Source organism: Mesitornis unicolor, unplaced genomic scaffold (assembly GCF_000695765.1).
Source record: "Mesitornis unicolor isolate BGI_N332 unplaced genomic scaffold, ASM69576v1 Scaffold50118, whole genome shotgun sequence".
NCBI lineage: Eukaryota > Metazoa > Chordata > Aves > Mesitornithiformes > Mesitornithidae > Mesitornis > Mesitornis unicolor.
The window spans coordinates 937-15232 of record NW_010203458.1 but is presented as its reverse complement, the minus strand read 5'-3'; the positions used below and the strand labels follow the sequence as shown (position 1 = coordinate 15232).

The window sequence follows — 14296 nt, the reverse complement described above, 5'->3', positions numbered from 1 at the left end:
ATTATTTTATATTATTAATATTAAATATATTCATTTAAAAGAGTTTTCAAGATCTTGAAACACTTCTGGGAACATTCACACTGTCACAAAGTCAGATCTTTTGTGCTTTTGAAAATGAGTCTGAATGCGTCTCTGAAATCATCCCTTGTGCTTGATAATTTAGTTCAGCATCTCCATTTTGAGTTGTAGAATGATGCTCTTGCGTATCTTGGATACAAATAGTGACTGCCAAGAGTCAGGGAGCAGCGAGAGCAGACTGCTCCACAGGGAAGGGGTGGGTGGAAAGTGGTGGGCAAGGCAGGTGAGGGAAGTCACCTCACTGACAAGGCACAGTCCTGCAGTACCCAAGCCAGGAGAAGAGAGCGGGTCCCATGGTGGTGACAAGGTCAGCCACAGCACAGTGATGGCCAGACGCGTCTGCAGTGATGAGATGGGTTCAAGGTCAAGTCAGCAAGTCAGGGTTGAGATCAGCCAGGCACAAGGCTGGGCACAGGCATCCCTGAAACTTAACTCAGGCAAGGACCAAAAGTGAGGGAGTGAGGTCCTGAGCTCAATTGCAGCTCCTGAGTGAAGGGTCGGGGCAGCACCTCAGTTCTCACAGCTTTTTTCCCAGCTCTTTCTGCTGTGTCTGTTCCCAGCTCAGAGCTGCACCAGGTCAGAGCTGCCCATCTGCACGGACAGCCCAGTGGTCCCAGTGAGTGTGAAAGGCTGCAGAGCCTGAGCGTGTGCAGAGCCCTGAGACTGGAGCTGGCAGAATTAGAAATTAAAATACACTTTAAATAGGTGCAGCACCTAATCTGCGTTTAGTTAGCTTCTGTACGGTGAAGATGGTGGTTACAGCCACAGCTTTCTTTAGAGGCAACGTTAATATTTTCCTTAAAGGTCACACATGCCTAGTGAAAATGTCATTTTTTAAAAAACCCAACTGTGTAGTTGGAATGAATAGTGGAAGAATAATGGTATCTAGAGTCAGTACAAGCCAAGACATGAACCTAGAAATTGTAAGCTTGGGATCTACTGTTAAAGCCGTATTGTTTTGTGGAGCATTGCAATTATGAAGTTCAACATAGTTTTAATTTCAACTGTAAAAATATGTGGTATTTCTTAAAACTGAATTTGTAGTGTTAATTATAATGTGTATTTCGCAATAGTTTTCTAGACTTTGTATCTTTGTATGTTAGGAAATACATACATGTTCATGTTAAATTGTTGAATAATGCAGAATTTTCCTAGTATTATTGCTGCTGTTACCCATTTTATTATGAGTTTATTATGAGTATATGTTAGTGAAATAATATAAAATACTATATCTGAAAGCTTTTAAAAGCTGACTCAAATTCCACTTTTTTTTCTTTAAACAGATGTTCAGAACTGCATTGGTGAAGATGTTTGAAGCTAAAGACTTGGACTGTGTGTTCCTAGAAACAAACATGAGTATGAAGAAACGGTATCACATGGTATATGAATGCATTCCTCTTCCAAAAGAAGTGGGAGATATGGCTCCAATCTACTTTAAGGTGCATGGAAATGTTTGGGTTTTTTTCTTAGATCATCTGAATGTATTTATCATAATTCATCTATTTCTGGAAAACATTTTTTGATATCCAAGTACTATTTTTGAAAAGGTGGATTCTTTGATCCTATTTTTTGATCCATTCTTTGATCCTATTCCTTGACGTTAAAACAAGCCCTGTGAGGTAATTCTGTTTTTCAGACAGGCAGTGGAGAAGCTGTATGTCACTGTGCAGGTGCCTTAGGTCTGACTGCACTGACAAATACTGGAAGAAGATGAGAGATCTGTGGTTTCTTGAAGTGCTGTAAGGATTGCAATGCTTCTCACTGAAGTCCTGTAGTATAAACTTGAAACCCCATACATGTACCTTGGCAAGCATGACATGAGAAAATTATGTCAACTGTTTTAAGAAACACCAATATATATCATCCCCATTTTATTTCAGTAGGCCCAAATTTTACATGTGTCTTAGGTCTCTGATGGACACTAGACAGCATGGTAGATGCTGTAGCTTTTCTGGTCTCTTTCCTGTCAGGAAAGGCTCATTGAGGCTGTTGCCTGGAACTGCAGCCTTTCAGCCTTCAGCAACTGGATTGTGATTTGCCTTGTATAAGTAATTTTTTTTGTTGTTCTTTGAAACATTTTTATTTTTTGGAAATAAATACTGTGATTGTTTTTTGATGAAGTGGAGCAGTCAGTATGATGAACAGCGGTGCAGTAACTTGAAATTGAAAAGGTACCTACGCTATGCACACTTACATACCATGGAGGATACAGATGCTGCTTTAAAGGGTTTTAAACGCAATCAGCCTTCTAAGCTGGATTCTCCTCTTAGTGTTTAAAAAGAAAAAATCATAAAGGCTCATATACTGTAATGAATCCATAAGAGGTTTTGCATAAGCTTAGTAAAAAGTGAATGTGACCTTTTAGTTGAAACTTGTTAGAGATAATTTGTGTCAGGCAAACGTTTTTAAATTTAAGAAGAAAAAAAAAAGGAATAGAATTAAATGAGTTTGAGGATATTATACGATGCCTTTATGTAAGTTCTGGAAATCAGAAAGGTTGCCAAAACTAAAGTTACTTTGTTAAGAAATAATTGGTACTTGCACTGCAATGTATTTCACAACACTGAAGAGTTAGTTCTTTGCTTGCTATATGAAGGACTATATTCACATTTAGATAAAATGATTTTACAGAAAGCTATAATGGAATCTGATGAAGAGTGGTCCGTGAACAAGAAGTTAATAGATCTTTCTTCAAAAGATGTTCGGAAATCTGTAAGTAATGAAATGTATTGAACATTCTGCAAATTCTTCTCATCTTTTTTTGTTACTAACTGTTTCAAAGAGAGAAGAAAGGGAGCACAATTAGATTAATGGATCAGGAGATGGCATAGGCATGATGAGAATTAAAAGTCTGACTGAGCTTCTAACCGACATTAGGGAGAAGATTCCCTTTTATTTCAACAATAGCTGGACTGAGCTGTGAGCACTGGTTGAGAACAAAGCTGGCACGTTGAGGACATGTACTAGCATAATTTACTTGATTAACTTTTAGAATTAAGGTAGATCAAAGATTTGCAAATTACTTTCCTGGAAAAAATACTGTGTGTCTTTTTCATTGACCTAGAGCAGCCTTTTGTGTTGCTAAGTTTATGAAGCAAAAATATAAATAGCATTATAAGTCTTTTTTTCTAAAACAAGGGAACAGCACTCTCTCTGTCTCCTGGATACTAAACTGAAACATCTTTATACATACAAGTCTTAAAGGAATAATGCTGAAACTGTTAGGTTCAAAGGTGGCTTCATCTTTTTAATATTGAAGTGAAAGATATGTGGTACATGTAGTAATAATACTTAATTTCTGAAAGTGTCTTTTAGTAAATATAGCACCTTTGCACTAAAAAAAAAATCCTAGTTTAGGAGAAAGAGGAGATGGGTTTTAATAATGTGACATGAAGCCTGATATGACAGAGAGAGAGAGATTGGATGCAGAAGAGTAAGGGATCGGGTGGCTGTATAGTAGGAGAGGTTTTGGATATTGTGAAGACTCTTGAACCACTGCTACCAGCAGTGGTAGCAAATGTAGCAAAAAGACAAAAATTTTTCTGCCACATAAGCTGAAATGTCATATACATGTAATGGGAGACAGTTATGGGTCTCACCTTATTTAAAGTGGTGAGGCTTCACCTGGAAAATTTGGGTCTGGTTTTGAGCACAGCATTTTAGGACAGTTACAGAAGAGGAATGCACAGGTTAGAAAACTTAACTAAAGAAACTGGGTTAGGGGCTGTGCAATCTGAAAAAGAAAAGACTGAAATGGGATGTGATGGTAGTTTTCTGTATCTATGAGATTGGTTTAATGACGATAGTACCTAATTCTTTGCTAGCACAACTGAGTGCAGACAAGGAGAAATTCAATTAATCTGTAGCACGTACTTAGGGGAGACTTTAAAATTAAGGTGGATGTAAACAGACAACAAAATAGGTAGGTTTTTTTATATCATCTGCTCATAGGTGTTTCAGAACACGGGAAGCAAAATCTGTCACAGATAAAAGTATAATTTTCTTGACAACATGCTGAGGCATCAGGACATTTGTTTTATTTAAGAATCTTCTTAGCTGTGCATTTTTGTGATGCAATAGAAGGTAGGTCAGTTTTCAGATTAAGTCAAGATACACCTTTGAATTAATAGAATGCATCTGAATGTAAATTGTTACACAGTTGTGTGCTTTTAACATTATTCTGGGGTAAAAGAAATGCCTGTAGCCTTCAGGAAGATATGAGAGTATAGTTTAGAGGCCGAGCTGAAGTTTGGGAAGTTGGAGAGTTGTATTAGGAGATGGTGGTGCCTGGAAGGGTTAGACATGGCTGAGACATCATCTAATGGGTGGATTGTCTGCAGGAATTGGGACTGCGGTGTCCAGAGGCAGAGCCCAAGCATCCAGCCCTTGCACAGCATCAAGGCGTTCTTGCTTCTCCCCTTGCTCCCTGCAGCGAGGGAGCTGGGGGTGGGCAATGGTTGGGCGTGGACACAGCCAGGAGAGCTGAGCTGGCAGCAAGCGCTGTTCAGCAATAGCCAAAGCACGGTCATGTATCAACACTGGTTTGGTCACCAGTCCAAAACTCAGCACCACATGGGCTGCTGTGATGAACTCCATCCCAGCCAGACCAGACACAAATAAGATAAAGCTGACCTTTTCCTTAAGGTATCACCTGCTGACCCATTTTTTCCTTACTTAATGATTTTTTTTTTAGTTAATTTAAAATGTTTTAAGTTTCTTGCTATGCTATGTTGCCCCTCTGTATTAAATCCTAATTATTTTTAAATTTTCAAGCAATATATGGAACATGCCTTTTGAAAATTGTGCAGTTATTTGGACTTGTAGCAGAGAAAATGCTTATGAATTTGAGGTTTTGTAAATCTTATCTGTACAAGAACGTCCTCAACAATTAAAAGAGTGGAAAAATAACTTGTTGCAGTGAAACAGCAGAAATTTCTTGCAATACTGTAGCAAAAGATGAATCCACTTCTCAGACTGAAGAGTCTTTCCTTGTGGCAGGATAACCGTGTCTCTTCTGAATTACTAAATTATCCATTTCATAGAATCAAAGAATGGTTTGGGTTGGAAGGGACCTTAAAGATCATCTAGTCCAATCCCACAAAAAGTGAATGGTAACTTCCAGTCATATAGTGAGGTTTTCTGGTACTGTATTTTCCATAGAGGTGTTTCTCCTTTCCCCTGCATGTGAATGTTTCCTCTGGGTAAATATTTCCTGTTATCACACAACACCTTATCTTTAATACATGCAACTTGGTGGTGGTTGTCTTAAAATTTCTACTTGGCCCATGTAATTCATAGGCGAGGAGTCAGGAAGGTGTTTGCTCAGTGTGCATGCTGCTGCCTGGTCCCTCCCTGTCTCCTGTGTGGGGCTCCAGCAGTGTCCTCTGGAGGATCTGCCACCCAGTATCTTTTCACCCAGAAATCTTTTCAGTTTTCAGTGTCACTTTATCTAGTTGTGTCTTGTTCTCATTGCCTGTTGGTTTTACTGTTTCTCTGTTGCAATTTTATACTACACTTACTTGGTTTGAGAAGTGGTTTAAAATAAAATGTGATACTATCAACTGTAAAACCACTTTCAAATTCATGAAGTTGTGGGGAGGTTAACTGGATGCCTACAGTCTGTTCAATGTCAAACAATGTGGGTTTGTGTCTATAGGTTCCTAAAGGATTACCGTACTTTTCTGTGGACTTTGGCCTTCAAGGAGGATTTGCTCATGTCATTGAAGATCAGCACAAGTTCCCTCATTACTTTGGAAAGGTATTGTTGTGTAAAAGATCGATTTACCAGTCATACTCTATTTTGTGAAATTAAGTAATTAAAACAGATATGTCTAGAACAGTCACTTTGATGTATGTTATCCCAGTGTTACTAGCTGGCTTTTCCGGGTGAGTCACTATAGCTTAGCTTGTTGAATAATGGAATATCTGATTTCTTCACTGACTGATACTCAGAATGCAATTCTAGATCCAGGCTTCCTTTGAATTAATAAGAACTCTAGATATTTGACATGCAGTCCAATAGATGGAAAATACTTGCATCTATTTAAGAAGAAGACCACCACCACATTTTTTTATGACTATAGTATTCTTATACAGGTGCACTGGCTTATGCTTGTATAAATTAAGGTGCATACACATGCAAACTCACAGACAACTCCTGGTATAATACATGTGTGGTGAAATTACACCATGTAGTATAGAGAGTGTAGTACAGAGAGAAAGAGCTGCAATAAAATCTTCCTTTATTATGTCACAGCAATTGTTTATTGAAATAGTCAATATTGCAAAAACATTGAGTGATTGGGGAGAAATAGAACTTATTTCAAGAAGAGTTAAGAGCAAAGCGGGCAGCTTTTTTGTCCTCAACTTTTCTCTTTTTAGTGACACATTTACTAATATGTTAACAGTCTTGCAGTGTTGGTATATTTATGCAGTGAATAAATAGTAAAGGAAAATCATTTTGCTGAGGCAACCATCCAATAACTACAGTTCTGTCTTTTGAATTGGTATATTTTTCAGAATTTCAAATTTTAATAACCAGCACTTGAAGAAGACAGTAACAAGCAATCTTATAATTTGAAAATACATATTTCTATATTCTATGGTAAATAGTGTTAACTAATGTGGTAATTTTGCATTTATTATTTTATTTTTAATTCTTTTATATTTATTATTTATCTGTCTGTTCTACTTGCAAAGGAAATCATTGGTGGCATGCTGGACTTGGAACCACGACTTTGGAGAAAAGGAGTCAGACAGAATTTTGAAGATCAGAGGAAGAAAGTGTTGCAGTTTGCACAGTGGTGGAAACCATACGACTTCACCAAAAAGAAGGAATGAGTACATCGCTGTAGTCAATGACTATAAAAGCCATAAATTATATTAAAGGATATTTCATATGTTAAGAATAACACCAATTGCTAATGTATTTTAAAACTGAGGATATTGTTTCAATGCTGATCACCCATTTCTGGTTTAGCCACTGTGGATCACATGAACTTGCAAGCCTGGCAAACCAGAAGGGTACTGTGTTTTTAGTTCTACATTTTTTAGCTGAGCCAAAAGAATAATATCCAAGTGGTTATTGGAATTCTTCAAAATGTACCTTTTGCTTTTTAAGTTTTTATAATCTTTGAGGCAACTGATTTTTTTTTTTAATATATAACGTAGAATCAGGTGCTCAGTTGTCACGGTGACTTTCTGTAGAAAATGGTGTAAATTTTAAGAACATTTTGATTAATACGAAGACATTGTTGCAAAAGGAAGCTGTGCAGAAAATTATTTTCCCATTTTGAGTTCTTGTATTCTTTAAGTTGAGGTCATTGCAGTAATACAAATGTTCAAGTAGGATGTGATTGATAAACCTGCTGCTGCTCCCCGGCGCAAGAATTGGTGCCATTTTCTGTACTTTCTTTCAATATGAAGTAGTATTTTCAAGCTGACCTGCACAAAGGATGATAAGACAGTCCATAGCTGGTGTCAAATGACAGTTTTAATGGTAGCAGTTACTTACGATGACAATAAAAAGCAAAAAAAAAGAGAGAGGAGCAGTGAAGAAGCTTAAGGAAAAACACACTTCAGTGGCTAGAAAAGAAGAAAATAATCTCAGAGATCTCCCCACGTGACTCTTCTCCCCTGGACATCCCTTCTACTGTGGCAAGCGATCCGCCATACCGCTTCTCTGATAATAACTATACAGTTTTTGTTGGGACCTGCTCACACTCCCTGCTGGTTGTTCCTGGTTGTAGTGCTGTTGGTGCTGATGGGAGCACGCTCTGATCAGGGGCAAGAGTTGCAGGTTCATTGATTGTTGAGCTTTGTACATGGATGTCACTGGGAAATGCCTGTCTGCTATTTAAAGGACTGCTGTCTGCTGTGTTAGCCACTGGTTTTTTTTTTCCTCTTGTGGAAATGTTGGAAAATGGGTGAGGGAGGCAAAGGGAGAGCCTTGCATCAATGTCAGTCACTTTCTGTGGGAAACCTGCTATAGCGGGCTTGGGCTTTGCAGGCACAGAGCTGGGAGAACAGGGCAGGGACAGACGGACAAGGATGAAAACGTTGCCACAGCATCCTCCTGGTGGTTAAGGGAAGGGTGATTTGCAAGCCTGCAAACAAAAGACTGCAGTGCAAATGAGGGCCCTTGGCGTGGCAAAGCTCAAGGCATTGCGCAGGTGTCCCAACATGCTTCTAGTGCTTTTCCTACTGAACCATCGCCCTATATTGCTCTGTTACCTATTGTGATCTGCTCAGATTAAGAAATGGATCACTGAATATTACAGGGTTGAATAAGTGTTTTTCTAGTCCCTTGGTGGTCTTTTACAACTTTCCTGAAGAGCAAGTATTTGTATTGTCCCACTTTGGCAATTAAGTCTGGTAGAGGTATGAATCTACTATGTTCTGAATTATTTTCTGTAGCATCTTTGTAAATTTGTGTCACTGCAAGAGAAATAGTTTAAAAATAAGCTGTCATGATAATTTTACTGATTTAATGTCCAATTTGTACTACATTTTGTGAGCAAGCCATGGATAAAAGGACCAGTTCTACTGTTCCCCAGTAAGCTTTGATCTTCCTTAGGCTGCTGGGTAGATTACAGAGCGAATGCGACATGAAATAGAGTCTCTGAGTCGATGCTTAGAATGTGGCAACACTGAAGCAAATTTAGGTAAAGTGCAGTGTTTGGTGGTGTAAAGCATGACTAAAAATTGTTTTCTCTGAAAGCGTATGTTGCCTTCAGTGTCATCTGCACCCCCGGAGGACAGCCGGAAAGCAGGAGAAGTGGCTGCCTTTTTAAGGCTTTGGAAAAGTCTTTATCCAGTGCTGTGCTGGAGATGCAGGTTTTTTAAATTATATCACTCTTCTCAAAATTTGTGTTCCTTGAGGGAAGTGCTGTGTTTCACAACAGATATCTAACTCATACATAGAAAAGTACTCTTGACTCGTGGTCTGTGCATATTTTATTGCTCTGGGTTCAGCAAAACCACTGATGTTCTTTGGACCAGAAAGGACTCTGAAATATGGAGTAAGGGTAACAATCTTAAGCTACTGATACAGGAAAATGTCTTACTCTGTTAGAAGTTTTCAGAATGGGAGACTGTGCGTACCACATACACGGAGAATAATATGTTACTGTAATTGGTCACAGAACAGACATATCTTCAGGTTAAGCTGTTCCTCTTCATAAGTATCTCTAAATATTAATGAGGCCATAAAAGTGAACACAGCTTGTTAGGGCACTTATGTGGAAAGCATGGTAAGCTTAGACTTCAGTCCTTACTCCTATAAATATTAAAATATTTTAAATATACCTCCTTCATCTGGAAGAATAACCAATACCTAAATTCTTTTTGCATTTACAGGTGGAAAATGTAAATTCAGGTATCTAGGGAGAATAGGGATTGGAAGCTGGATTTCTTACATTGCTATAAATGTGCTCCTCTGTACTCCTTGGTGTAAGTGGTGAGAAAAAGGGGCTTCTCTCTTCAAGTGAATCTCTGTGTGTGATTTAACAGGTGTTAGAACATAGCCATGTCCTGCCCTGTCAGACAGGAAGATTCTTGGGTGTAGTATGTGCAGCTACTCTTCTGCTCAGTGCCTGGCATAAAATGCAATGTTTCCCCTGCTATCAAGTCAGCTTTTTCCAACTCTGAGTACCCCCCTCCTTTGTGTTTGCTTGCTATGCTGAAGGAATTGCATCCTCTCACCTGCTTTCCAGGTCTTTCAGTGTTTTCGGGGAAGGGATGCTGCATCAGCACTGCGCCGCTGCTGCTGCTTTGTCAAGCGCTGGGTGAGGTCTGAACAAGAACTCAGACTCCAGAGCTTTTAAGTTAGTTCTGTTTGTCAAATTTCTCTAGCGAGAACCAGGACGGATGCTGTAGCCAAGCAGATCATCTGCTTCAGGCCTTGATACCTTGAAGATTCCCAGCCTAGGTCTGTCTTGGGGAAAATGAGTTAAACAGGCTCCTGTGAGGTGTTACTTTCTTCTGTACTTGCTCTCAGGCTGTTCCATTCAACCTGGTGTTCCCTAGGCCCATGCAGTTGCTTTGGAACGGTGCCTGATGCACGAGGCAGTAGTCCTCATGTTAAGAACCCATATTTTGAGGTTATTATTTTTGCTCAAGTTGGAGGAAAGCACCGTGAATTTGTACCACACCATTAGCTACAAAATGACATGGAAAATCTGCCATGGTGTCACTGTCCTTATCCATAACCAGTGATTCGTTGATGTCAAGGGGGTTGCCTCAATCATCCATTGCTGCCAACTGAGGTAATGTAAAATGAAGTTGATGTAAGCTGAGGTAAACCCAACTAAAATGGAGAGCAAGGCTTTATGCCTATTGCTGGTGCTCTTCCAGATAGGTATTTCTCATATATGTCCATATTCCATGTGCTCTTCCCTTCGTCTTTTGGAGTAAGACAGTGAGATGCTGCATTTAGTGCAGTTTCGGTGTAACAGTGGTAGATTGTAGATTTGTGCTTGTTAAAATACCTGAAAGAGAACGACGTTGCTGTCCTGGAAGATCAATATAATGTTCAATCTCGTCTGTTTGGGGTGATTTTTATCTCTGTTTGTTCATGAATCCAAAGAATGAGTTATTCGCAGAGTCCTAATCAAATGTGATACAGTGGGATTTTACGTATTGAGTTCAACCACCCTGTTTTAAATTTCATACAAGTTCTGACTGTAAAATAACATGCTAAAATAAATAGTAACTGTTATGTCAAGAGAACACAAGTCTCTTGCAATCTATGAAAGAAGCAGCATTTTGATGGGTCCCTTAAGGGTTCTGTCTTTGGTCAAAATTTCATCAGCATTTCCTGTCTTCTGCATCTGTACTTTTGTGATGAAAGTATGTTTTCTGTTTCTAATTCCAGCTGGACTTGAAGACACAGGGTGTTATTTGTTTACTTTAAGCATAGCAGTTCTGGAAACAAGATCCTTAATATCCTTGCTGGAAGTGCCATTTTTAGCCCATACAAATCAAAACAGCCTGATCCAGCATGAAGAAACAGACATTAGAAATCCAAGCTTGCTAATGTTGTAATTTTCATGTGCATATTGATGTAGCTGTGTGGTAACACTTCTTTTCTAGATGTTGCATTTACTTATGCAGTTAAAGTGAGAAGAAAGGGTAACAAGCTTCCTTCAAAAAAGTCACACTGCTACAACTTTTACAGGGAAGCTGGTGTAGATTTTATCCCCAAATTAAGAACCAGTGGAAGCTGGTTCCAAAGGAAGATTTAAGCTTTCTTTGGGTCCCAGATTTCAAAGCTAATAATACAATCCCAGGATTGTTCCAGGAAAATCTTTGGAAAAGAGATATCTATCATTGTAGAAGTTGACGAATTTGTGGTTTTAAACATTGTATCCTACTCAGTGATCAATCTGGCACAACTGCCCAGCTGTCTCTGTTCTGAGCCTTGTGACAAAATGTCTGTGAAGTACTAGAACTGTGTTTTAAAAGGACTGCATAATTGCAGTGCATCTTCCTCTGCAAGCATCTTTATCCTCCCTGGTGTCCTGCCTGACACCTAAGCACTGTACACAGAGCACCCAAAGGGACATCATGCAACATGAAATGTGTGTTGGTCACATTAGAGAAAGCGCAGTCTGAGCTCTTCGTGTGTGGGTAGATGTAAAAAGTTCATTCCACAATGCCCAAGCTGCCTGTGCCTTTGTACATAGCATCTGGGGGCAGCTGGCGGCCTGCAATGGCTCTGATGAACTTGCTTTCAGTTCTTTCCTAGACTTGAAAATCCATCAGTTAATTATTTTTCAATTCTTGGCTTTTGTGGAGCAGGTCTCAGAGCATTGTCCTGGTTTTGCTGGGACAGAACCGTAGGGAACAAAGCAATAAGACACTTTGTTTTTGTTTTCAGCCAGTGCTGGTATGTGATGATCAGGGTCCTTAGTTTTGAATTAAGCAGGTGCAGAAGCTGAGGGGAGTGAAAACCCAGGGCAGATGACCCCAACCTTACCAACAGAAATTATCCCATACCATAGATGTCATGCTTACTATGAATTGGGGAGTTTGCTGGGGACAGCCTGCTTTTGTCAATGGCTGCTGTACCAGGAGGGTCTTGCCTGTTGTTCTGTTTCTGAGACCTGCTTCCCTTCTCGTGACCACTATATCGGCTGAGTATGACTTTATGTAGCTTACATTAACACTGTTATTAATACTGGTTTTTCTTAGTATTTTTCTATTTGAATGCATACGGCTCCTTTCGTTTTTCACATGCCCCTGCCCAGATGAGAAGGAGTCATCAGGTGATAGCACAACTGTCTAAACTATGGCAAGCATACAGAAAAAGACAGAGGGGAAAAACAGAGAAGGCCTTGATGCTGTGCAAACACTGCTTAGCACTAACTAAAACATTAGTATATTATCAGCATTGTAAAACACGGCACCATATAAGCTTCTGTGAAAAAAATTAACTCCATCTCAGCCAAACCTGATACAGACACATACATTTTTTTGCAGGGCTCTATGAGAATGCCAAGTTTCTACTCAGACTTGTATAGAGTTTGAATCTCTGGTAATTGTGTAGGATCAGAAGGTAAGGGGGCAAATCCCTAATTCCTGAGCTCTTTTAATCTCTTTAAAGACTTGCCACTGCATTTCAGCTAGATTCTCTATCTCAGACTTAAGTGAGCGCCCCTTTGCTGCAAAGCAGCACCTCTTCTGTTTCCATCTGTTTTTATTCGTGAGTATTCTTGAAATGGGAAGAAATCCTTTTTTCACACTGCAGTTGGGAATCAGCACCATATTAAAATGCTATTATGTGTCTACCTGTGTGTCTGAGTTCACTTAATAGTCACTGTTGACCTAATCAATAAAGTTAATAAAGCCTTAGAGAGTGATTCATTTTATGCTACTGTAGGTGACCTGATGGGTTAATTGAATCAGTCACTAGGCTCTAGTGACTGTTGTTTAGGGATCAGTACCTACTCTTATTATGTAGAAGCAGTGTAAATTTGCCAAATGCTGACTCTCCTAGCCAAGAAAAGCAGTTGATGGAGGTTTAGCAGCCAATTTGGCTATCCCTGTGTAGCATTTATCTTTGTTCCATGTGGGTGCAAGGAATCTTTCAAATGTTGCAAGGTAGCTCTATGTCGAATAGTGATTTTAGAGTTGGAAACCAGAGGCTTCTTTTGCTTGGGTTTTCATCTCTCTAATCAGAAGTGAACAGAGTACTGAACCTTAGTCTGCCAGCAAGGAAAACCTGGTCAAAACCGATGTATTTCAGTGAAGTGGCTCAGTTTTATTGAAACTATTTATTAGATTAAACTTTGGGGCTGAAGTTCACAGCAGTTCTCTCTCTCTTTGCTTAGTATGAGTTGAAAATTAATTCTCGTATTTACTTTTTTTAGCTATCTGTGTGTAGAATGAGTGGAAAGCAACTACCCACGTAAAGCAGATCTGGAAAGCTTGACGCGTGTCCCAGTTTGGCTCATACTTGTCTTGGACAAATTACCTGCTTGCTTTGGCTTTTGCAGTGGGCAGAGTGAGAGGACCACCACCCTGCAGAAGTTTTGAGAGATTTGGTTGAAATTATGTGCTATTAGTACTTGCAGTGATTTCCAAACAGGTTGGTTGTATTTAAAAGTATACACAGCTGTCCATTCCTGAGAAGTCTGGGAAAATGTTATCTGTAATTACAACATAGATTCAAGATTTTAAAAGCCCTAAGCAACTTAATATGCTTTTGAAGGTAGAGTGTGGACAGAGACTTTGGCTATTATTTCTTTTTGCAAACAACACATGCTTCTCGAGAGATTTCTGTGAACCAGCTCTCCACTTTTCCTGATGTGTTGTCTTTTGTGGGAAGATTTTGGGTTATTTTCTCTTTAGAGCAGAAATACTTAGACCAGAATCAGAGCAGAAACAGATGATGTGGAATTCACCTCACATCTGTGTGAGTAATTCTTGTCTCTGTATGCAGCTGTCTGGAAGTCTGTGTGGATAAATACCATTCACAGTTCCTACCAAATATGAAACTTTTTAAAAACTTTGTTTAAAACTGAAAAAAAAAGAGTGAAGCTCTTCAAGAAAATCTTAATTCTCAGGGCTTTCATCTTCACAGCTCTTCACAAACATTGGCTCCATATGACGGAGGGCTTTGGCCAGCAAACCCTGACAGCTGTGAAACTGCTGTCCCTTTGGACCAAGGGAATTTGCCCTCACATCTCTGTGACCCCTGGCCCCAACCCAGCCCTTG

At 39.4% G+C, this 14296-nt stretch overlaps 1 protein-coding gene across 1 annotated transcript; it reads left to right on the top strand.

Annotated features, from left to right (window-relative positions):
* The first annotated feature begins 1370 nt into the window (after window positions 1-1370).
* Window positions 1371-7336, top strand: LOC104535388 (CWF19-like protein 2). The gene is made up of 5 exons (XM_010190709.1): window positions 1371-1517; window positions 2710-2790; window positions 5735-5836; window positions 6778-6914; window positions 7062-7336. Exons 1-5 carry the CDS (start codon window positions 1386-1388, stop codon window positions 7114-7116), a joined length of 507 nt encoding a protein of 168 aa, XP_010189011.1. The 5' UTR covers window positions 1371-1385; the 3' UTR covers window positions 7117-7336.
* The last annotated feature ends 6960 nt before the right edge of the window (window positions 7337-14296 follow it).

Bases quoted from the DNA above. Each gene is read 5' to 3' on its own strand.
- LOC104535388 (XM_010190709.1), top strand. From the start codon at position 1,386: ATGTTTGAAGCTAAAGACTTGGACTGTGTGTTCCTAGAAACAAACATG. The intron at 1,518-2,709 runs GTGCATGGAAAT...ATGATTTTACAG, and splicing joins TGGCTCCAATCTACTTTAAG to AAAGCTATAATGGAATCTGA. The intron at 6,915-7,061 runs ATGAGTACATCG...TGGTTTAGCCAC, and splicing joins GACTTCACCAAAAAGAAGGA to TGTGGATCACATGAACTTGC.